General features: G+C 43.7%; 1 protein-coding gene across 3 annotated transcripts in view; it reads left to right on the top strand.

Moving 5' to 3' along the window:
• BCAS4 (breast carcinoma amplified sequence 4) overlaps positions 1 to 25,804 on the top strand; it is a 116,219-nt gene that overhangs the window by 8,889 nt on the left and 81,526 nt on the right. For all 3 annotated transcript variants that reach the window (XR_015878385.1, XM_088472205.1, XM_088472207.1), the window contains exons 2-4: positions 9,478 to 9,549; positions 15,115 to 15,216; positions 16,894 to 17,028. Coding sequence is in view for 2 of the 3 variants with exons in the window: in XM_088472205.1 (XP_088328331.1) it covers positions 9,478 to 9,549; positions 15,115 to 15,216; positions 16,894 to 17,028 (309 nt within the window). In the remaining variant the exon portion in view is untranslated. The remainder of the gene's footprint in view (positions 1 to 9,477; positions 9,550 to 15,114; positions 15,217 to 16,893; positions 17,029 to 25,804) is intronic.

Below are 25,804 nucleotides of genomic sequence, written 5' to 3'. Positions count from 1 at the left end.
ATAGAGGCCTTGCTGACGGCGGGGGTCATTATACCCGTATCACAGTCTCAACGTGGGATGGGGTATTACTCTACGCTGTTTCTGGTGCAGAAACCCAATGGCTCTCATCGCCCCATCCTCAATTTGAAGTCCCTGAACAGGTTTCTCAGGGTTCCAAAATTCAGGATGGAAACTTTGCGTTCCATCATTCTGGCGATGGAACCGGGGGATTATATGGTCTCCCTGGATATCCAGGACGCCTACCTCCATGTGCCTATAGCAACATTGCACCAACGGTTTCTGCGGTTTGCTATTCTCCACAACCACTACCAATTCAGGGCTCTACCCTTTGGTCTCTCCACGGCACCAAGGGTATTTACCAAGGTGATGGCGGTCATGGCGGCTCACCTTCGGAGCCAGGGGATACGGTTGCTACGGTATCTATACGACCTCCTCTTGATGGCGACGGTCGCTTGTCTACAGGCGCACGGCTGGTTGATCAACTGGAAGAAGTCCTCCCTCATCCCATCACAGCGGATGGTTCATTTGGGGGCCCTGCTCTCGTCAGCAACGGATTTTTCTGACTCCAGAGAAGGTCTCCTCCTTACAGCTGCGGATTCACGGCTGTCTGAGCAGTGGCAGAGTGTCGGTGCACTCAGCGATGAGAGTTTTGGGGTCCATGGTGTCGGCATTCGACATGGTGGAGTTTGTCCAGTTCCATTCCAGGCCCCTGCAGGGGCTGATTCTTTCGGAATGGAACGGATTGCCACACAGGATCCGCTCTCAGATGCTGGTGTTGTCCTCGGAGGTGCGTCTGTCCCTAGCCTGGTGGCTGCAGACAGCTCATCTCCTAGAGGGGCGCCCCTTTTGGATCCCTGAATGGGTTCTGCACGACAGATGCCAGTCTCCGGGGTTGGGGGGCGGTGACAGGCTCCTTGTCACTTCAGGGTCGTTGGTCGGCGGAGGAAGCGATTCTACCCATCAACATCCTGGAACTGAGGGCAGTATACAGAGTCCTGCAGTCGTCCGGCACCGCTCTTCACGGAAGGGCCGTTCAGGTGCAGTCAGACAACGCCACCACGGTGACGTACATCAATCACCAGGGAGGGACTCGCAGTCGAGCTGCGATGTCGGAAGTGTCCCGCGTCCTGGCTTGGGCGGAGCGCTATCTTCCAGCTCTCTCGGCAGTTTTCATCCCAGGAGTCCTCAATTGGGAGGCAGACTTCCTCAGCCGTTACGACGTGCATCCCGGGGAATGGTCGCTTCATCCAGAGGTATTCCAACTACTCGTGGACAAGTGGGGGCTGCCAGAGCTGGACCTGATGGCGTCCCGTCACAATCACAAGCTGCCCGTGTACGGGTCAACGACAAGGGACGCAGGCGCAAGTCTGATAGACGCGCTGTCGGTGAGATGGCTGTTTCAACTGGCTTACTTGTTCCCTCCGATATCTCTGCTGCCTCGGGTCCTGCGCAAGTTCAAACAGGACGGAGGCACACTGATCCTGGTGGCTCCAGCGTGGCCCAGAAGGCCGTGGTACTCCGATCTGCGGAGCTTGTCTATCGACGCTCCGTACCTCCTACCTCAACGGTGGGACCTGTTGTCTCAGGGGCCCTGTCTTCACCCGGATCCGGGTCGACTATCTTTGACGGCGTGGCTCTTGAGACAGCCGTCCTGATGTCTCGGGGCTTTTCTAGCTCCGTTATTACCACCATACTGAGGGCGCGCAAGCCTGCTTCCGCGAGGATCTATCACAGAGTGTGGCACACTTACTTTCAGTGGTGCGAGGCCAGAAAATATGATCCCCAGGTGTTCCGGGTTTCACGTATTCTGGCTTTCCTTCAGTCGGGTTTGGATTTAGGATTACGTCTTTCCTCACTGAAGGTGCACGTGTCTGCTCTGTCGGTGTGGTTCCAGCGCAGGATCGCTGCTATGCCGGACGTACACACCTTTTTTCCAGGGAGTTTTAAGAATCCAGCCTCCCTTTGTGCCACCTGTGGCCCCGTGGGATTTGGCGGTGGTTCTTCGGGCCTTACATAGTCCGCCTTTTGAGCCCTTGGAGTCAGTGGAGCTCAAGTGGCTAACTTTTATAACTATTTTCCTCTTGGCAATTGCTTCTGCCAGGAGGGTTTCAGATTTGGGGGCGCTTTCTTGTCGTCCCCCTTTTCTGATTTTTCATCAGGACAGAGCGGTGCTTCGCACTCGTCCTGATTTCCTGCCTAAGGTGGTTTCCAGGTTCCACATTAATCAGGAAATTGTTGTACCAGCCTTTCAGTCGCCTGATCTTTCGGCTGGGGAGACTTCCTTAGACGTTGTCCGTGCTCTCCAGGTTTATGTGGACCGGACTAGTTCTGTGAGGAAGTCGGATTCTTTGTTTATCCTCTTTGGTTTTCACAAAAGGGTTTGGCCTGCCAACAAACAGACTCTAGCCCGTTGGCTTCGTTCTGTTATTATTGAGGCTTATATGCAGGAGGGTTTACCTGTTCCAGCCTCTGTTAAGGCTCATTCCACTCGGTCTGTGGGCCCTTCTTGGGCTGCTAGCCGTGGCGCCTCTGCTGTTCAGCTATGTAAGGCGGCCACCTGGTCTTCCATTCAGACTTTTTTGAGGTTCTATGCGTTTGACACCTTTGCCTCTCAGGATGCATCCTTTGGGCGCCGGGTTCTCCTATCAGCACAGGAGCGTCCCCGCCCTTAGTTGGACTGCTTTGGGACATCTCCAAGGTCACCCTGTGGACCCCTATGGACCCTGAAGTAGAAAACAAGAGATATGGTAAGAACTTACCTTTGTTTTCTCTGTTTCTATGAAGTCCATAGGGTCCACAGGGCACCCGCCCTGACGCACCTGGCTTCATATGGGCTCTGTGACTGGTCACCGGTTTTCCGTCTCCCTTTTCTGTGAGTATGGTTCTTGTGTGTTCCAGTCTTCCTTCTCTCTGTTTCGTCTCCTCCTCCGGCCTGGGCTGCTTACCAACTGAGGTGCCTGTGGCTCGGGGGCGGGGTATAGGCGAGGTTGGACCCAAGTGCATCCTGGGAGCAGCTAAAAGCTTTAACTCCGTGGTGCCCGAGGATCCAGGATCCAGCTATACCCCAAGGTCACCCTGTGGACCCTATGGACTTCGTAGAAACAGAGATAACAAAGGTAAGTTCTTACCATATCTCTTGTTATTTTGTCTCTTCAGATATCTGCAGTTCAATATGCAGTTGCTTATAGATAACAGGTTAACTATTGTCAGGAATTTGCAGCATAGAACCACCCAATTTGATTGCAGTGATAACATAAAGGGGCAATACCACATAGGTGATTTTTCTTCATAAAATAGCATATTTTGTGTCCAATTGTCATGTTTCTTAGCTGTTCTGCAAATCAGCATCTACTTTTCGAAATCACTTTGGAGTAGGGCTGGACAATTAAGTCATGCATTGATATTTTGCATCAATGCAGGATCTTCCCCAGCACATCAATGACAGCTGGACATCTATTGGGAAGCATTTATATTTTAGAAGATCGATGAACTGTGCAGGTTAACCATTTTTTTTCCTTCACAGAATGAAGCATATGATGTCAGGACATTATATCACACTTTCCCAGCTCTACCCACTGAGCTGGATGAACTATCAGAATGAAAGTTTCACCAATCAGGAGCTGCCTCTGTGTGCACAAACATGAATTGTGTGTTCCTGCTGTTTGTTTGTACTCTGCGAACAGCAGGAAGAGAGAGCATGCTTTGTGCTAATCGCGAATGAGCAGTTTATGTGATAGTATTTCTATAAACCTTATATATGATCACAGGTGGCCTCCCATAATAAAAATAATGATGGGAAGAGAGAGCAATGAGTGGGGGGATGGAAGGCACCGTTACAATCTTTCTGGGGACTACCTGATATCCTACAATCTGATAAGAGAGGACACCCATGGGAAATAATACAATTGTCGATGTTTCCAATATATCAGAGTTCCTGCATTGATACAAAATCACACTTAAGCTGGGTATACACTATGCGATATATCGTTAGTACAGTCAACGAACGATGTATATATATTGATGCATTTGGCCATGTATACTGTTGATATGTCTAAGAACAACGTTGTACACGGACATATCACGTCGGCCCTTCAGTACGGCAGATGCCAATATATACTGCAGATATATCGGTACATCTGCCTGTGGGCCTGATTTTGACCCGGTCGCGAGCGCTGTGCGCTTGCAACCGGGTCGATGGTGGGCGAGTGCGCATGCGCGAGACCTGGATAGCGACGGGCACTCCGTCGCTCCGGGTCTCGTACCAAAGGGGGCGTGCTGTCGATGTTGAGTGACAGCACGCCCCCTTTGGTGGGCGGGCTGGGGGGGGTGGCTGCCCAAACGGAGGCGTTCCCATGTGAACGCCTCCGTTTTAGGGAGGCACCACTGACATCACGAGTGATGTCAGTGGGAGAGATTTCGGCTCTGTTAGAGCTGAAATCTCTCTAGGGCTTGCAGCAACGAGACCCTACCACAAGGGTCTCGTCGCAAGCCCGATGGTCTTGCCTGTCGCGACCATCTTCCTGGCCGCTTGCCATAGCTGTGGGTGGACAGCTATGCGAGCGGCCAGGAGGCCGTTCTAAAATAAAAATAGCCCGGCCCTGATTCAGAGCGTCAGGCTCTGAATCAGGGCCTCTGTACGGGTGACCCATACACTAGCTGCAGGAACCGCCAATACTAACATCACAACTGGGCGGTAAATTTAAATGCCCGCTCAGTTGTGATGTCTGGCCAGACATATCGAGTGGCCGGTCGCTCTGGTGTGTATACAGTAATAGATTGAACTACAAAGATTGATATTTTCGCTGCATCAATCTTCAATGTCCAACCATACTCTGGAGGGGGAGAAAAGTTTGGCTGTCAGACACCGACAAACCATACAATGTTATGGTAACGGAGGAAGAAGACGAGACAGGATGTCATAGTGCATGCAAAGCGCTGGGAGGTGTTCTATAGCTGCTTTGCTCACTGCATCCTGTGCATGGCAGTCACATAACACTGAGGGAATATCTGCAGAATTCTGAGACATTAGACTGAAGAGTAAACCAAGTAAAAAGGCCGTTACTAAGCTGCTTTGTATAGTCTGCCAAAAAGATTTCTGTTTAAAAAACACATCTAACGTATTATTGGGATTGCTACTTTAAGGGTAGATACACACTAAAACGACCGGTGATCTTGCCGATGGTCGGGGGCGATAACCCTTCTCCCCAGACCATGCAAGATTGACGGTACACACCTGGAAAATTGAATGAATAACGGAACGATCACTTGTACCGTCCTTCATTAAACTATACAGCCCCATGTGATCGGCTATGCAGCAAGGCCAATCACACGATAGCGCATGTGACCTGCGGGAGCGTGCAATCGGGCATACACACTGCATGATATACCCGATTTGTTTGCTTAAGAGTTATCATTTAAAAATTAGTAAGATCCATACATAGGACCTTATACAGAGTTGGATATGAACTCCTGGATGCAAAAGTCGCATTTTGCTACCAATGGCTGCAAGCACGAGATGTGACCAACTCTGAATAGGTGGCAAATCTCAGTCACAGCACTTTTAGTACATTTTCATAAATGGATGTGTTGTATACTTATTCGACCAATCAGACGCTGCCTGCGGGCATCATCAGTTTGTAACTTGCACCAGAGTTTGAGTGTCGGCAAGTTGTGCCCCTCCAAACAGGCAGTTATGCAGCTTTTTGTTGCCCATCTTGGCTGTAATTTGCGTTAATCTGTCCACAACACTCCCTTACTGTCATTTAGCCACATCTGCATGCCCCCTCTGAACCTTGTTACTGCCCACTTGTAGTGCTAGTTTCTTTTAAAAAAAAGACCAAGTTGTGGCTGAGAAAAGCCACAAAATGCTTTTACGTCCAACTTTGATTGAGTTCTGTAACGTCTATTTCCCACTGTTTATTTCTAGCTCAGTGATGTCACTGATTGTAGTAATAAGTCTGCAAACAAGCAAGGGTACAAAGTATGAACGGGAAATTAATAACTAAGGGTGCTAAGGATATAGTAGCAGATCAATGTTATGTTTACCAAGCATGTCAGTGGAAAAGATCCGACCAAGATAAGTACTACCTTATCCATTATCTAGAAATGAAATGTGAAAATTTGGTCTAATCCTTTAGTAGTTAGCTCAAGCCGAATATCTAAAACCTCTGGAGCACCATGAGAGTGGGAGGATAATAACTATATTCACATTCAAGGTGCCTTCTTTTTCCAATGCAGACTTTCTGAAGGGCTCTTGTAGGTGGCAATGGGGTTCTTAAGCAGCACCCTATGGTACTTCCCTCTTTACAGCATTTAGCCACTATGCCGCTCCTTCCCACTCTTTCTTTTTTACAATTATTATTATTATTATCCTTTATTTATATGGCGCCACAAAGGTTCCGCAGTGCCTTACACAGTACATAAATGAGCACACAAGAAAAACAGTTATTAGCAGTGCAATACAATGCAGGACAAGGACATGGTTTATAGACATAGCTGCATAACACAAGCAGCAGGACATGAGCAACCAAGTGTTAGGTGCTGTTGTGGGGAGTTAGGAGTAAATGATACTATACGTAGGGGGAGGAGAAGCACATGAGGGACGGGGGCCCTGCTCGTGAGAGCTTACATTCTAAAGGGGAGGGGGTCAATACCCTGACCATTATGCCATGTATGGCTACAGAGACTGAATAGAGCCCAAATTAATGAGATTTAGGATTAAGGGCCATATTCAATTAGAGGCGAAAAGTTGCCATTTCTTCAGGGGATAAAGTATCGGGCGTGTATCCCCGTATTCAATTAGGAATTGGCGAAAATGGGACCCGGTGGAAAGGTAAGTATCAAAGTCCTGTCACTTTTGGGGAAACCCGCCTGTCACCCCCCAAAAGATGGTCTATCATGAGGGATCACTATGGGTACCCCCGAATTGGCCTGCTAAAGGTAATTGGGGTTTTTAAACGGACGCGACAGGTGCATTAATGCGTCTTTGAAGAAGTGGTGAAGAATAGCATCTAGCTTCATTTAAAAGAAAAAAAAAAATAACTAGCCCCATAAAATTTGGGGTACATGAAAATGGGTGCAAGCATATTTTTAAGTCTCTAAAGTGAAGTTTTAAAATTCTTCAAAAATCCACCTGCCGCAACCAACCGCATTCTAGAAAACACCTGCTGCATACTTGGGGACCCCCCCTGAGTCTATTTCGCTAGTTTTTAAGTTTGTTCACCAACTTTTCTTTTTTTTTTCGCCCACAAAACGAAAACACTATTTTTGGGGGTGTCCTATGCTATTTTTAAAAACATTTTTGATACAGATAACTTTATGGGGACATTCCAAGGCGTGTAGGGTACTTTTTTAAAGTCTGCACCCCAAAACTCCAAGTCTGCACTTTTTTTCGCCACCTATTCAGTGGTGAAAACTTATCCCTGTTTTTTGACAGACTTTTCGCACCTGCGAAAAGTCTTGAAATTGAATATGGGGATAAGTGAAAATGACGTCATCGGCAATAAATTATAGCCGATAACGGACTTTTCGCTCCAAATTGAATATGGCCCAAAGCCTTAATTGAAGAAATGTATCTGACACCAACACTTCGTAGATGCAGCTATGAGAATGCAGACCACAAGCTTATTGTGAATTTGTTGTGTATTGTGTTGCAGTGATCTCACTAATACTGGGTACACACCAGAAAGATATATCTGCAGATGATGGTTGTTAAGACACACTGAACAACCATCATCTGGCTGTGGGTCCTGCTGGCCAGTTGGCATAACGCGCCCCACTCTCCGTGGCCTCTGCTGCAAGTGTACGGGTGGACGTCTGCCCGACTCTACACACAGCACAATGCCCCAATATATGTGCAGATATATTGGGCATCGGCTGTGCAGCACAGCTGACGTGATATGTCTGTGACCGACTAAGTATCGCTGGTACACACTGGCCGACACACACAAGATATATTGGCCGATCAATTGATCGGCCAGTATATCTGCCAGTGTGTACCCAGCATTAGTCTGGGCCACTGGTGAACAAACTGATACAATTCAAGGGCTTAATAAGCAATAAGTTAATACAATAAATTTAATCAATGAAAGATACCCTACATTCCCTTTAAATAGATCCCATAAGTGCTCCAAAGCACACATCTAGTTTCGCCCAATGCACTCATCACCTACCGCTTATACTGAAATGCTGCAGACGTCCAGCAATGCCCATCCACACCCCTATATATGCACTTTAATCATCTAAATGTAAATTCCTTTCATACTGGCGGTGTAGTAAGCATCCTGGTGGTCAGAATACTGGCACCGGAATTCCCGACAGCAGTCAGAATCCCGACTCGAATATCCCGACCGCTGACATCCTGACTTAAAGTATTTGGGTTAGGTTAGGCTGCAGGATGGAAGGGGAGGCTTAGGCTGGGTACACACTGGAGCGACGGGCATTCGTTCCGACATCGGAACGAATACCTGTGAACAGTGATTGTGCACCCACACTGGACAACTTTAATGAATGACAGAACGATCACCGTTACATCATTCATTAACAATGCACTGGTCGCTAGTGATATCGCTAGGTTTGATGTCCAGCACGTCTAACCTGGAGACTGTCGCTAGCGACAGCTGGAGCTCGCAATCACCGTTCCACACTGAGCGATTATAGGCGACCGTCTTTCCAAGATGGCAAATCGGCCCAACGTTGCCCCAGTGTGTACCCAGCCTAAGATACAGCTGCAGTAAAGGTGGGTTAGGAGGAAGGTTGGGGTACTTACCTGCATGTGTCAGGATTCTGACTGTTGGGATGTCGCTGTCGGTATTCTGACCGTTCCTGTACACAACCCCCCCTCCCCCTCCCCCTCCACTAAACCCTCTTTCCTCTTGTACCTTAGACTCCTCACAAAATTCTCCTCAAACCACCCACTCACCCTTTATTAGGAGTAACAGTGATCCACTACTAAGCTAATGACCCCTACTGTGATTTAGTGAAGTAAGCATAAATAAAATATGTAATAGTTCCTGCAGGAGAAGGAGCATAATGTGATAGTCTGTGTATCCTCCTTCTGAGATGTGCTGTGTGACCTACCTACATTGTGCAAAGGAGGACACATAATGTGTTTGGCTGCTCTGTCCTAATAATAACAAGTTCAGTCCTCATTTTAACTTGGTGACCTGCTGGACTTCACCCAGGGCCCAGCTAGTATTTGCTTATGTGCTTGAGCCATGTGTAAAGCTCTGCAGTGCATGAAGCAGAGAATCTGACTTCATTTGGACTTAAAGTAGGGAGGAGATAATTGGCTGCAAGTAAAGGATTGACACTACCCGTTGCCCATAATGGGTTTAGCTAGTTATGCAGATCCAAGTGTGTGTATGTATGTGTATACTGTTGATGGGATGAGAATATAGCTGTACATTATTAGAGTAAATCTGTTATTGATTCAGTGCTAGCTTGAAATAAAAATTAGATTTATGTTCTATCTTACAGGCCCAGGACTTGGAAAACTCCATAGAGGAAATGTTAATTAGACTGGATGAGTTTTGCGCCATGATGGATATGGTGAGTTTCCATAATTGTGATTTAATTGTAATGCCAAAATGGCTACTGCCTGTGCTAATACAGTATGGAGCCACACAACACTGCCCCCGTAGGCATTCCCAGTGCTCGGTGTTTAGTGTCTGTGCATTGCTGGCAGCTGGAAACTATGATGTAATCTGTTATACACTGCATGACCAGTAGGTGTACAGCGTACATGCAGACAGAGCAGCCATCTTAACACTGCTGTATCTCCCTCCTGAGATGGCTATTATTACACAGAGCAGTTTTGAAGGCCACAAGGTGGCAGTAATGTGCATAAATAGGTTACGCAGAGCATTTTTCAATGCACTCCAGTTAACCTATTCATAGCTGAGGTATATTGCAGCGATTTGTCATGCACATTCTAGGCAGGTCTGTTAACCCATTCATATCCAATTATTTAAGGTTATATCGACATTTTCTGCAATTGAAGTGTGTGTGTGTCTATAATATCATGTCATGTGAACCTGCACTATTTTCCCACATGATCAGTTTCTCAAAGCGCATTGCATGTTGATGCATGCCGAATCTGCTTATGATGCAGGTGTGCTCCTTACTGTAATGCAACAGTAAGTAAAGCTGGAAAAATCTGTTTATATGAATGAGTCTAAAGATTTAGTAATTCTATGCCTACATAATTTATTTTCTGCATAATTTTATAAATTGTTGCTATGTACTAATAGCCTAATGCAGTAAATTTCACAGAAATGTCCTGCAGAAGGCTAATTAGCACTGCAGATTACAGTACTCATTATTAATGGGGACTACGATCTGACCCCTATGTACCATACTCCGAAAAGCGAAACTGCTTTAAGCCTATGGAGGCTTAAGCAGGAAATACATCAATTTCCCATGCCGGGCTGATCCACGATCAAAACCGCATCGGTGGTCTGCCATCTGTCAGGGATTCTGGGAAATTTTGAATGTTAAATATCCCGACTCGCCTTTCCCGATCCTTTTTTGGTCAAGATCGGCAAATCCGGTAAATACAACTGGTTGGATTATCCCTATGACCCTTCCAAGGCGTTGGGAGGTCGGTGAATTGCAGCCATCAGTCGCAGATGTATGGTCACTTTACTCCCAGCATAGATCTTCTGATCCCTCAACTGCAGCCTCCAGCTGGTTCTGGGAACTGACACTGCGTGCATTGCCAGATTACCTCGGATGGGAAAGATTCCTCCAAATTACTGGGGAATTAATTCGCAGGGACAGCAGATATTGCTGCCGCTGTCCCAGTGGGTTCTGCAATACAGATGAATAATTGTGGCAGTGCCATGATTATTAATACATAGGCCTGCTTAGTTACTGACCATTTAGTATCAACCACTACCTCCTGTAGGCATCTCCTGGGTTCTAGCTGTAAGTCGTACTAAATACAGCATTTTGATAACGTTCTAGGCATATGATATATTACTGAGACTCTAGAACAGTGATTTCCACCTAATAATGTATATTTTCCAGATCCCCTAGTGGGTACACAGGCGTATTCATTACTGGCTAACATATTTTTGAAAGGTCCACAGGTGGAGCCAGTTATTTCACTTGTGATACTTAGGAGACCTGAAAAACAAACATGCAGTGTTGGGGTTCCCTGAGGACTGGAGTTGGAAAACACTGCTCTAGATTATGAGAGACCTGAAACTAGACCTAGGGGGGCCCCATAGCAAAATTTTCACAGTCTCACCCCCCCCCCTCCCCTCTCGCCCACCGCAGTCCTCCACCCCTCTCCTCGACTTACCTCTCCTCTAGTGGTCGTGTTCTCCTTCAGCGTGTGCTGCCCAGGGCAGGCACTCCTCTCCCGGTCGGCTCCTTCTCTCCTCACTGACTGATGCTGGGAGGAGGCGGCCACGCCTCCTCCCAGTATCAGTCAATGAGGAGAGAAGGAGCCGACCGGGAGGGCAGATGTGCCTGCCTTGCGCAGCACATTGCTGAAGGACGTGACCACGGCTGGCCAGGCACCGTAGGTGCAGGGGGAGGGCTGGGCCCCATCGCAGCCACACCCCCTGCACCTACAGTAGTTACGCCTGTGGCTGAACAGTATAAAATATATATTTAGACTGTTTCAAGTATGATATAAGTATAGTCATGCTGTAGAATAATGTAATTCACATTATTTCATATAGTATAACCCAGAGGTTCCCAAACTCCGCCATTACAATCCATGTTTTAAGGATATCCATCTTGAGTACAGGTGACAATTAGTACCTCAGTCAGTTTGATTTAACCATCTGGACTCAAGCATGGATATCTTTAAAACCTGGACTGTAATGGCAGAGTTTGGGAACCTCCGATATGACCCATTCATAGCAAATGTGGGCAGATGATTCATTTATAATCAATATTGTGCATTCCTAGGATAATAGGGAGGGGCTGTACTATCCCACCAAGGTAGGTTACCGAAACTGTAGGGCCCAAGATACAGTAAAAGCAGAAAGTCTAAAGCTGGCTACACACTAGACCAGAGGCTCCCAAACTTTTTTGAATCGCGGCACCCTAGAGTATCCGCATTGTTTTCACGGCAGCCCTAAGCCAAAAGTTTGTTATTGAGAAATTAAAAAAAAATGGAGTAAAGTATAGTAAATTGTGCTGACTAGTCATCCTTAGGTTCAGTTATGTGGCGGGGGACAGGGTTGTGCTTCTGTTTGTCCACATATTTACATTACATTGACCATAAAGAATTTGATTTGGTGCTGGACCACCAACCTGAGGGGCACCCCTGAAAGTGTCCCGAGGCACCCCAGGGTGCCGCGGCGCACAGTCTGGGAACCACTGCACTAGACGATATGTCGCCCGATCAGGCGGATCAGGCAGACATATTTTCCATGTCGGTAAGTGTGTATGTACTGTGACCAACCATGCGCGCTCCTGCGTGGACGTTCATCGCATTGGACAGATCAAGCCTACATGCTGCTCAATCTGCCAATTTGATAAACGATCCCATGCTTGTGGATGCGGCTGGTGAACAACATATCGTACGGTCGTTCACCAGATTGTGTGATGTCAAATTAACGCATGATATATCGTTCATCCCATCGTGCGTCAGCCGGGCACACACATCGCCTAGTGTGTATTTGTGAAATGTATTGAGGGGAATCTCTTAATGAGCTTAACACACTACAGTTTTGTTGTATAATATTCTATGGGAAGTCTTTAGAGATGCAATTTTGTAATTAATATTTGTGATATAAAAAGCGCTGTTTACCTTCAGGTGACTTTAATTTATAGAGGTGCATGTGACATGCTGCAACTCTGACTAAACACATTGATTTATCTAACTGATTCTGTGCTTTCCAGTCTCGAATTTACATCAACAGACAGGTTTTTTTTGTGTTTTTTTGCCATGGGATTACACAACTGTTTGTCCAGAAAATAGCTTTGTATTTTTCTAGAGCTCAAGTAATTTAAATACCATTGCCTGATTATATTATTATGAATAAAAATTATGTAAAATCTTTCTGCAGAGAAAAATAAATGGATTTAGTAAAAGTTGCAGGAAGGTATACAAAAGCCAGTAGTGCTGTATGAAGTCTAGGTTAACGAATATTGGGTGTTGAATGATAAGACAGCATAATGGTGTTATATTGCTGATACAATGCTATAGATGGGAAATACTACATGGCTATGTCAGGATTCACATAGATTTTTCACTTCATATCTGTATAACTTGCTATCATTAAGTAACTGCCACATTTATTTTCAAATACAACTGACCCATGTACATCCATGCCCTCCATAATGGAAAACAAGACTGCAGATGGCCTAGATAAACATCACTTCAGTGTGGCACAGTGGCAGCCATTTTGAAGAATCATCTAGAATTCTAGATTCCTACTCTTCCCTCACTCAGGAAATGGAGGACACTCTCCTCACTGATGTGTAATTTCGATAGTGGCCAGAGGTGGAGCTCTTCCTTCACTCATTCTCGTACTAGTGGCCAACATGTCTGCAGGGATAAGTGTTTGCTGATTGGAGTTTCAGCTTGTAAATCACAGCACATACCTTCTTTCTTTATTTAAACCATGCTCTGTCACATATTGAGTTTCCCCACTCACTATTCAGCCCGATCTTTATTTCATAACCATTTGTTTTTGTATGAAAGCAGTGTAAAGACCCTGTGCATTTATTAACAGCTGTTTTAAATAATTGCTAATGACAATTATTGCTGATAAGCGGTATCGACTTTGATCATGTGTCCAGATGTTATAATTCAGAGGCTCTCCAGCTGTTGGGGAACTACAAGGCCCAGTTTGTCCTGCCAGCCAGGGAGGTACTGTGTGTTCAGATTCCCCTGTTTCAGAGCCGGATGGCAAGAGCCGGCACATTGCACAGAGCTGCTTCGGGTGCTGGCCTTCTGTCTCATTTTTTGAGTCTTCCTTGGAACTTATGTATGTATAATGTGTATATGGGGTTATAATTGCAAGATCCAATTAAGACTTATGACAGTGACTTTCTTATTATTTTCGAATTCATTAAATGACTATATTTCTAAAATTCTGATCATTCTTGAGTTTAGGCACCAAAAAGTATGGTTAGGCCTCCTTGGACTAACCATAAACTCTAATTCTACATTTATCCCTTGTAAATAAAAATATCATCTGTTTTCATTGCTATAGAATGATTTATGTAAAAAATCCCAGACACTTTCTCATTAAACTTAACTGCACATACTGATATAGGAGCCCTGCTGTTGATGGTTGAAATTCTAACATTGTTCTACAGAAATGCCGTCACTAATAACAAAATCTCACCCCGGAAAATATCTTCCTTATTATAACCACATTTGTAGAAATACACCCTGTGACGTGGAGGGATATTATATGTATAGTGTAGAATTGAATATAAGATTACAATGTGATGTTTGAGAGCTGCAGGACAGATTTTTTTAAAGATGTTTATGAATTACAGGTTATGGTGCATACACACGATCAGATTTTTTCTTCAGATATGGACGATAACGATTTAAAAATCGTTCAGTCGTTCATATCTGAAGGAAAATCGTTCATATCTGACATGCCTGAACGATGGACGATCAACGATGCGCGTTCCCGTTTGTCAGATAACGATATCTGACATCTGATGTGTTTGCAGTCAGACTTGGACGATTCCATTCATTTTAATGCAGTCAAAAATCGTTCAATCGTTCAAATCGTTCAAAACTTTGGTCAAATCGTCCAAATCGTTCAAATCGTTCAAATCGTTTAATCGTTCAGTCGTTCATCTGACAAATCTGACAAGTCTGACAAATCTGACCGTGTGTACGCTCCATTACTTTGAAATTGGAAATGAATTTAAAGTAAGAGGTATATTAAGATTGCCCATGTTACTGCTGGATTGCTATAAAGAACAGTGTGTTCCATGGGACCCAACATATACTACTGCTGTTTGTAATCTGTGTTGGTAAAGTTGCAGTCTCCCACAACTGAGGCATTTCTTGTACTGTTTGTATTAGCTGGTGCTTTTAGGGAGTTTATTATTGAGGTTGATGGAGCATGATGATCAATTATTCATGATATTAATGTTTTGTATATTGTATTTTGCTACCTGCAGATCAGAAATGAAACCTCTCTTATTCTAGAAGAAGGAATGCCAGCAATTGAATTAAGAGTGGCAGAAATGAACACGATCTACTGCAGAGTTGATAAGCTAGAGGTTTGTTACACTACCAGTTGCCTTTATCTTGTATGGCTCAGTGTACAACTTAAATAACAAGACTTTGTTACATTTTTTTGTCCAAATCTGGCTCAGAGTCCCCACATGTTGAGTTTTTCTCGAATAGTCCAATATTTTAAATTTTTTTGCTACACTATACTACATTCAAATACACATTAACAGCTTTGTAAATTAATGAAACTTCCTAGGGGGGGAATTCAGTTGTTAGCGCTGGGCGTCTGTCAGAGCAATTAAATTGTTGCTCTGATTTGACGCCCATTAGTATTTTACACGCCGTAAAGGACAGGGTTTAGCTGCGTAAAGCAGCAAACCTCGTCTAAAATCCTGCTTTGGGTGTCTAATGTCCTGGTTTGGGCGCCTAAACTAAGGACTTTTCACACATTTTTTTTTCTCACACCTCCAAAGGCTGCGAGAAAAAATGTGACTGCTGCAGCCAATGGGCGTCTGACAAATGTTTCTACTTGCTATCCTACTACAAGTTTAACTAAATGAACCCATTCTGTATAGGAAGATGTTTTTTTATGTAACCTGTGGAAATGTGCACAATAACTTATTATAGAATACAGCAATGGCATTTAGTAACTGCTGCATATGATGGTTATATAGTTATCTGAAAGTGGACAGTACTAATAATTTTTTATAGGCTTACTCTTCTCACCTTGTTTACTGAATTTATATTTGTAATATTTTATGTAATTCGGCTGAGTAATCAAAATGGCAGCTCCCACTGGCACCTATTAATATAGATAGGGCTATTTCACACACGATGGATATGTCCGTCCGTCCGGCAAAAAAATTATTTCTTTATTTTTCCGTGGTTTTAATTGTGACAAATACTTTGGGGTTTTCACATTGCACAAACAAGGCATGGTCGCCGTGTTACAGCCATGCTAACCACTGACTAGGACAGATGACGTGCCATCTCCAGAACTTAGTGCCTCACATAACTTTATGCATGCTTTCACACGCACAGATTTCAGATGTGCAGTGGCCTTGTAGTCAATGCTTGTTTCATCCGAAAAAAAAAACGTTGCATGTGAAATTAAATCATCCATCCATCCGCCCAGAAAAAAGTCTGTTTTTGTTTTCTGGACAGACAAAACCGTAGTGTGTGAAACTAGCCACAAGCAGCAAGATAAGGTTCTCTGTGAGAATAATGTACGTCCATAAATTGTGCAGAAAATGTATACATGTTTAGGGCACATGTACCAAATAATTCAGTGTACTTAGACCAATGGTGACTGTTACACTTGCTTTAATGTAGTTAAAGAGAGATTGAATCCTATAATTGTTACATGTCATGCTATATCTAAAATAAATTATTTGCAGGTTTATATGGACTTGGGGATCTCATGTCCCACTTTGTTTGTAAAAATACATTTGCTTATATATCTGTATGTAGGAGGATTATCAAACATGCATTTGTTACTCCATTTTCTTCTTAAACTCCTGCGGTTTTCTTTGGGTTTTAGAATACAATGCAGTGATTTTCCTGGACAGTTGCTGTTTTTAGTTCTACTGTTTAATCAAACTTTTTGTGTACACCAGATCTATAAATCTGACATTTGGGCCCACAAACACAATGGGGTAATCGCAAACACAACAGCGTTCAGCGCAGTTAGAATGATGCCTGTGATCTTATTGCGTTGTACATAGGCATTCGTGAAAATGGCCGGCCACCATGTGTCTTTCCTGGAGGAAGAGGTGATCCGAGCAGAGAGAAATCACTTATCGTTTCCACAAGCTGTTAGCAGGATATTGGCAGGGGCTCCTATCGCAGCCATCCGACCCGTAAGTCTCTTTATTTTAGTCCTGAAGTGACCCATCCCTGTGTCTTCATGCTTTTTCAACTTTGTGGTGATTCATGCTATTTTTTTATGAACATGCAAGCTTGGTAGAATCTGCAAATAGCAGATGTCAGTCCTAAAATAATGATGTACTGTGATGTTGCCCCAAAATACCACGTGTTCATAATATACAAAGCGTTATTCCCATGTATAAACAGTGTTTTGTTTCTCTCTACTTGTGTGTCAGTTTATTTTTACAAAATGTCATATAAAATCGTAATCTATAGTTTTCCGAAAAAGAAATTTAATTAAATAAATTCTGACAGCAAAGATCCCAACAAATATTAAAAGATATTTCAGTAAATGGAGACAAACACAGGAAAAAGTAAATAATACATTATGATCTCACGTCCACATGAGCGGATTTGTGCAGTGTCTACTTCCTTTGTTTTCTTCCTGTAATGTGTAAATATCCCTATTGTATAGTTTTGCATGTAATAATTAATGTAGGCTTTGAAATATAAAATGAGCTAATGGCCCCCTTGCATCTATGACGGATTGGGGCAATTCCCCGTTCTGCCGACGGCCAGGTCAGGGAAATGGGATTATTCAACATGTTGCAGGATTTTGATTCCCCGATCCCGACCCAAATATCGTCGGAATCAGCAAATCGAGGATTTTTTACATGAAGAATTTTCCCGACTCCCTGACGGATTGGCATCTGAAACAACGGATCGGAGGAAATGCCTCAGATGTATGGGCCCCTTTAGTTTCATTTTTTTATTTTTTGCAATAAATGTAAACGTTACTTTGTTCATTGTTTGTTTTTAGAACTTGCAATAAAACCTAAATATTAGAGTAATAGTATTTTAACTATCTACTAGTGTGGCAAAAACTAGGTTTTTTTTTTCGCCATAATGCCTTTTTATTATTGAATGAACGACTACTCCAGTTTCATAGGATAGAAAAATTATAACTAAGGTGTCTGGAATAGTAAACTCTGGAGATTTATCATCTTAAAACTTTCATAATTCCAACACCAGCTGGGCCAACTCATCACTGTACAGTAGAAGACAGTCCCTGGGGGCAATTGCTCCCTGCCAGCGCACATCTGTTAAGGAAAATTAGCTACTTATAGACTAAATAGAGAAACAACTAAGGTGGAAAGTGAAACAGTTTTATTAAAGAGCTAAAGGCATTTTATTTTCTGCAGTAATTCTCCTCTGCCCCTAACAAACAGTTTGGAGTTAACTCCACCATGTAATAGAGATCCTTGATACTGTAGTGGCTGCAGTTCCATGTGGTGCTCCAAGACAATCTGTTTTTTTAATGTAAAGTTCTGGTTAGCAACATAGATTGGTGGACAACCTCCATCCACAGACATTTACATTGAAGTCTCAGAGTATGGGCCTTGGAGCATCATGAGAATATAAGTGCTGGCATAGGTGACTTTCTTATGAATTAGGGTCTCCTGGGCTTGGCTTGGGGGAGAGGTGGGAATACTAAAAACTAGCAAATGCTTTCATTTTTGTTTATTACAGCTCTGTACATTTTCTGCCATTGAGGTCTGCATAGCCAATTTCTGCTTTATTCATCAGATATAGCTGAAGTCTTTAACATGTTGGACATCCTCCTTAGAGGTGCACTTCTTTGAATTTTCTCTCCTCTCCTCCTGCTGTCATTTATCATGCCTCTGTCTCTGCCTCACAGCACGGAGATGTTCTCTTTCCTCTGACGCCTCTAAACTCCTCCCCACCACTGCATCCTGTGGTCTATCACAGTGGTCATCTTCTTTCACCCACCGCAATGAACACTTCCTTGGCCTTGATTTCTTTCATCTCTGTAAAGTCCTCTCCTTTTCTATCTCAGTCTTCCCACTCTCTGATCTTCTAATACTTCTCCCTCACACTGACATATACACCCCCCCTTCCCCCAAAGTCCTAAAACTTTGCATCCTCTTTCCCCCACATCGAGTCACTCACCCTATCCTGTGCCTAGATTGCTGCATCCTCATGCTAGCTGGTCTCCAATATGGGTTGTCGCCCTGGAACCCATCCTAAATACTAATGTAATTTCAACGCTCAGCTTTTGCTACACCATTCCTTCCACATTCATCCCCATCTGCCCACTCTCCGAATTGTATGATTTAATCTCGCACATCTTATAGCACAAGTGTTATGACTTGTATGTTCATATCTTCTGTTTTATTCTGTTTGATTGTTATATTGCATGTTTGGCACTACACAACTTGTGGCACCTTGTACATAAACTTTGATGATGACCATCAATCTAGTTAGTTTTTCTGTAGTGCTCTTTGGCATTTAAAAAGTTAACAAGAAACTGCTTATTTGTTTGCACATGAAAACCAAGAAACCCCTGAACTTAAACTTGTACTGTCTTGAGAACAGACAGACGCTCTCTGGTGCCTCTAACCTGACACCTAAAGAATGAGATGCTATTCATGTAATAAAACCCGTTATTAGAATACCCACTGGAATCTCATTATATGACATTCTCTGTAGCTGCAAATAAAAAATAAATAAAAAAATAACACACAGGAGAAAATAATGCTTCTCTACCAGAATCCTGGGCAGATGACTTTGCAAAGCCTGGTTTATTCACGAACAACACTCTTGGGTGGTGACTATTTCTGTAATTATGTGATTACTACCAGTCGGTGCTATTGAACACAACAGAGGCTACTAAAATGCCCTTTGATTGTCAGCTCTTTTCCCCAAGATACTTTATCTATATAATAAGCAAGAAAGTGTTTGTGTCTGTCAGATTTTCCTTTATGCACGCCTAGAGTTTTGTACCTGGCTCCACCAAATTTGGCATGGTGGTGTAGTTTGATCAGGATTATGGTTTTTGCCTAAGTTTTGAACTCCGTCAGCGACACACACAGTCACACAATCCCATAAAACAGGGCCACTCTTAAATTACACAGGTTCTGGGGCTGAGGGGCTGGCTTATTACACACACACACACACTATCACAGTCTGGAAGGCTGAAGAGCAGATCGGCGCTCGATACATTCCACTCCATACATTTCACTCGATACTGTGGCATACAGCATAATCAATCCACAATCTTTGATCCCGGCAAAGCTTAGGCATATGGAGTACACAATCAGCAGGGGTGATTGATCGCAGCCACTGTGGGCGTGCCTCCTTCTCCAACCCCTACCCTGATGGCAGCTCTTTTAGACATGGTTTTCAGTGTTGGTCTGCAGAGTGATTTCAGCGAGGGATCACGCAGATTCCTGATTATCGGGAATCTGCGCATGTGCCTGACCTGTACTGCGCATCAGGGATCAATCACTGACAGTCTGCTGTCATTTCTGGACAGGTAGCAGGCGTTGTCGTCCTCAGTTTCCCAAAATGGAAGCGTGTCGCCATGGTTTGGGAGTGGAGAGGCCAGGATCTCCATCGGCTGACAGAGATTTCCTGGCCTCTTTTACTCATCTGCGGCAGGTTGCTTGCGTGACCCCATGGATTGCAGATGATCCGATGCTGCGTCCTTGGATGCAGCTCGGATCAGTAATGCATGCAGGTGGCGTGGCGCCTCCTACTTTATTACCATATTACAGTTATCGCAGCTGCTAGCATGTTAGCAGCTGTGATAGCATATCTGTCCAGAGCTGAATCACCCCCTCTGTTCTGCAGTGATTTCTGAAACTGAAGTGGTTTTGGAAGCTATACTGATTTCTATTCTGTAATTCAGTCTGCTACATAACTCTACATACAGTCAGGTGCATAAATATTTGGACATTGACAGAATTTTCATATTTTGGCCTCTATTCACCACCACAATGGGTTTGAAATGAAACAAACAAGATGTGCTTTAACTGCAGACTTTCAGATTTAATTTGAGGGTAGTTACATCCAAATCAGGTGAACGGTGTAGGAATTACAACGGTTTCTATATGTGCCTCCCACTTTTTAAGGGGCCAAAAGTAATGGGACTATCAACTCAAAAGCTATTTCATGGACAGGTGTGGGCTATTCCCTCGTTATTTCATTATCAATTAAGCAGGTAAAAGGTCTGGAGTTGATTCTAGGTGTGACATTTGCATTCGGAATCAGTTGCTGTCGACTCGCAATATGGGATCCAAAGAACTGTCACTATCAGTGAAGCAAGTCATCATTAGGCTGAAGAATCAAAATAAACCCATCATAAAGATAGCAAAAACATTAGGTGTGGCCAAATCAACTGTTTGGAACATTCTTAAAAAGAAAGAACACATCGGAGAGCTCAGCAACACCAAAAGACCCGGAAGACCATGGAAAGCAACTGTGGTGGATGACAGAAGAATTATTTCCCTGGTGAAGAAAAACCCCTTCACAACAGTTGGCCAAATCAAGAACACTCTCCAGGAGGTAGGTTTATATGTGTCAAAGTCAACAATCAAGAGAAGACTTCACAAGAGTGAATATAGAGGGTTCACCACAAGATGTAAACCATTGGCGAGCCACAAAAACAGGAAGACCAGATTAGAGTTTTCCAAACAACATCTAAAAAAGCCATTACAGTTCTGGAACAACATCCTATGGACAGATGAGACAAAGATCAACTTGTACCAGAGTGATGGGAAGAGAAGAGTATGGAGAACGAAAGGAACTGCTCATGATCCAAAACATACCACCTCATCAGTGAAGCATGGTGGTGGTAGTGTAATGGCGTGGGCATGTATGGCTGCCAATGGAACTGGTTCCCTTGTATTTATTGATGATGTGACTGCTGAAAAAAGCAGCAGAATGAATTCTGAAGTGTTTTGGGCAATATTATATGCTCATATTCAGTCAAATGCTTCAGAACTCATTGGACGGCGCTTCACAGAGCAGATGGACAATGACCCGAAGCATACTGCAAAAGCAACCAAAGCGTTTTTTAAGGCTAAAAAGTGGAATGTTATGCAATGGCCAAGTCAATCCCCTGACCTGAATCCGATTGAGCATGCATTTCACTTGATGAAGACAAAACTGAAGGGAAAATGCCCCAAGAACAAGCAGGAACTGAAGACATTTGCAGTAGAGGCCTGGCAGAGCATCACCAGGGATGAATATGCGTTCCAGACTTCAGGCTGTAATTGCCTGCAAAGGATTTGCAACAAAGTATTAAAAAGTGAAAGTTATATTTAGGATTGTTTAGTTTGTCCCATTACTTTTGGCCCTTTAAAAAGTGGGAGGCACATATAGAAACCGTTGTAATTCCTACACCGTTCACCTGATTTGGATGTAGTTACCCTCAAATTAAATTTGAAAGTCTGCAATTAAAGCACGTCTTGTTTGTTTAATTTCAAAGCCATTGTGGTGGAGAATAGAGGCCAAAATATGAAAATTCTGTCAATGTCCCAATATATATGCACCTGACTGTAGGTAATGGCCTGAATCCACTGCCTTTAAAAGAGGACTTTGGTCTTCTGAATAGGAACAGTTTTTTCCATTTTTTCCAATTTCTTCAGTTATGCTGTGGTTTATTGCACAATGACTGGGATGCTCATCTAAGATGGGAGAGAGTACTCTTCCTGAGGCATTCCTCCAGGTTGTGTTTCTGATTTTAATAACTTATATTGATGTGTAGAGTTATTAAGGTAGTCAATAAAGGCAAAATGGGTTTCCACCCTCAACATTCCACTGAGAGTGCCCTTACCAAAGGGATTACTGATCCACTTGCAGAAAGTCTAGGGATCACATCTCCACAATCATCCTCCAGGACCATTCTGCTGCTATCAACACTGTGGATCACCCTAGCCTCCTGCATACCATTCATTCCATTGGCTTTTGTGATACAGGTTTTTTGATTCACTTTCTACTATGGAATCACTCTTTTAGAGTGTCTATCTCTGGCACATCTTCCTCTCCACTCCCATTTATCTGTTGGAGTCTCAGTAGGTTATATTCAGTCTTCTGCTTTTCTCACGGTACATTTCTTCTCTCGGGGAGCTAATTCACTAATTCGGCCTTCAGTACCACCTCCATGCTGATGACACAGAAATGTGCCTATCCTCCTCCCCTTCTGTACTATTTTGTGCAACCAACTGTCTCTCTCCTCTGCTTTATCTGTATACCTAAAGCCCAATATGTCTAAAAGAGAGCTTTCGATATTCCCATCTTCCTGAGTCACCACATTCACCCAAATATCCCTCAGTCAGTGACACCACAATTTCCTAAACCTGCTGCTTTTATTACAATTGAATCCACCCTATACTTTATTCCTCACATCCAGTCCTGGCAACCTCTACCTTAGAAACATTGACTGGATATGCCCTTTTTCTTAGTCAAGTTGTTACCAGAACTCTTATCCAATATCATCTCCTACCTTGACTGCTGCATCTGCTCCTATCTTGCATTTCCCTCCCCCATCTATTAACACTTCAGTCCAACTTAAATGCTTCAATCCTTTCTCTCCCTCTTTGCTTTAAAACCAATTTAGAGACTTGTCTACAATAGTCTAGCTCACATTTTCTTTTTTTTTCTCTTTTTTTTTTTTCTTCTCTCCCTGCAATTGGGATTCTTCCCTCAACATTCCACCGAGACTATACTCACAAAAATGATAAAATAAGCTTCTTACAGCAAAGCCAGGGTGTATATTTACTAACAGGCGGTTTGTCAAAGCTGTTGATCATTTGAGGCTTTAACCAATAGTTTAAAAACTGAATCAATGTTACTCCAGGCTTGTTTAGTATTGCTTCCTATTGCCATTTTAAAACCATCAATGAAAGCCGTTGATGATTGGTGGCTTTGACAAACCACCTGTTACTAAATCAACACCCAAGGGTCACTTCTCCATAGTCCTACTAGATCTCTCTACTACTTTCAATACTGTTGTTCACCCTCTTCTCCTGCACACCCTTCACTCCATTGGCCCTCATGACATTTTCAGTTCACTTTCTGCCCATCAAATTGCTCCATTAGTGTCTCTACCTCTATGATATTTCTCAGTTCTCTGCATTTGCCGGACCACTTTGCAAATCCCTATAGGGGCTCGCCGTTCAATTTATTCACTCTCACCTAACAAAAATCCCTAAACAAATGTACCCCTTCCTACAGTGGCGGACTGGATCATGAAGGGCCCACAGGGGAATGCAATAGAGGCCCACAAAGGGGTGTGGCCAGTCACTGGAGGGGTGTATTTATCTATATATAGAAATCTGTCCTTGGTCTGGAACTCCCAATAACAATGTTTAACAGCTACCGGTGCCTTCACAAAAAGTATGTACAGTGCAAAGGTGTGGCACTCATGGCATCTTAGAATGAAAACTCAAAGATAGGCTAGTGCAGAGAGGTAGTGGTGAGTATGGAGAGGTCAGATGTAGTGCAGATAGGTAGTGGTGAATATGGAGAGGTCAGGGATAGTGCAGATAGGTATTGGTGAATATGGAGAGGTCAGGGATAGTGCAGAGAGGTAGTGGTGAGTATGGAGAGGTCAGATATAGTGCAGATAGTCGTGGTGCGTATGGAGAGGTCAGGGAGGCTGTGGTAAGCACAAAAGGAGTCAGAGAGGTAGCGGTAAGCCACCTAGTAACCTTTGCAATGCTGGTCAGTTGTGGGTAAATGAGAGCACTACACATGTACTAACATTATGCCACACTGTAGTGCCTCCCATATTATGCCACAGTGTAGTGCATCTACATTATACCACACTATGCCTCTCACATTATGCCACACTGTAGTACCCACACATTATGCCACCTGTAGCACCCACACAGTGTACTCACCAGTAGCATCCTCAGGCAGCCGGCAGAGAGTCACACCCATGAGGCTGCGCTGCTGCTAAACTCCAGGTCAGAGGAGCATGTGATGGGCTACTCCAATCAGAGCTCAGCACATGCTCCTCTTACCCCACTGCAGAGACTACTGGGATTTATTACCCAGTAGTGCACTGCAGTGCTGAGTCTGAGTGACTGCACTGTGCTCCAGTCCCCAGCATGTAGCTGCCGGCTGGGTCAGTCACAGCCTTGATGACTGCCCAGCAAGTAGCTTCACAATTAGAAACTGTTCCGTAGGCCATGCCCTTCCACGATAGGGGGCATGGCTACAAATCAGTGTGGGCCACCGGGGATTTCACCGAATCCCCGGCGGCCCAGTTCAAACCTGCCTTCATACATCTCAAATCGTATGTCAATATTCTATCTCTCACCCTCTGAAATTTAATTAGTTAAAGTTTAGGAGAAAAGTACCAAAGTTTACTGGGAACTCCATTTTATCCATGGGAGCTACATTATTTACCAGAAATCTCTGCTGCACATTTTTTTTTTATTTTTTTTACATAAAGTGATCAGATTGAAACTATTGTAACAGACCTATAGGATATAAAAAGGAAAATCAGTACCGATAGCCATGACTGGAGAGACCAGAAGAGCACTAGAGTGGAATGGTGGTGTTTAATGAGGTTTATTAAATGAGGATAGATTAGGATACAGGGAGACAGAGAGGGCCCACAAAGAATAGGACTCATGTTCCAGGGCAATCAACCCATACCTGTTGGTTACTCATCATGAAGGCAGCAATTTTGTGGTCTGTATTAATGTTCATAAGAATGCAAGGTAATTCAATAGGAACCAGTGACATCACTGAGGCATGAGGCAGTATGTTCTAGTGAATTATAAGGCTGAGTGTCATGCCTCAGTTTCTAGTGATATGTTGAATAGTGGTTCAGTCCACAAAATGGTTGCCACCACTTTCTGTACATTACTTTTACTCCATAACTGATCGCACTATAGTATAGTAGTCTCCAGGATGGGTACATAGAGCACATGGGGCTCCACTTAATGTCTA

The sequence above is a fragment of the Taudactylus pleione genome, unplaced genomic scaffold (genome assembly GCF_031769625.1).
Source record: "Taudactylus pleione unplaced genomic scaffold, aTauple2 ptg000121l, whole genome shotgun sequence".
NCBI lineage: Eukaryota > Metazoa > Chordata > Amphibia > Anura > Myobatrachidae > Taudactylus > Taudactylus pleione.
The sequence above is the reverse complement of the archived record's forward strand: the minus strand, read 5'-3'. Positions and strand labels throughout refer to the sequence as shown.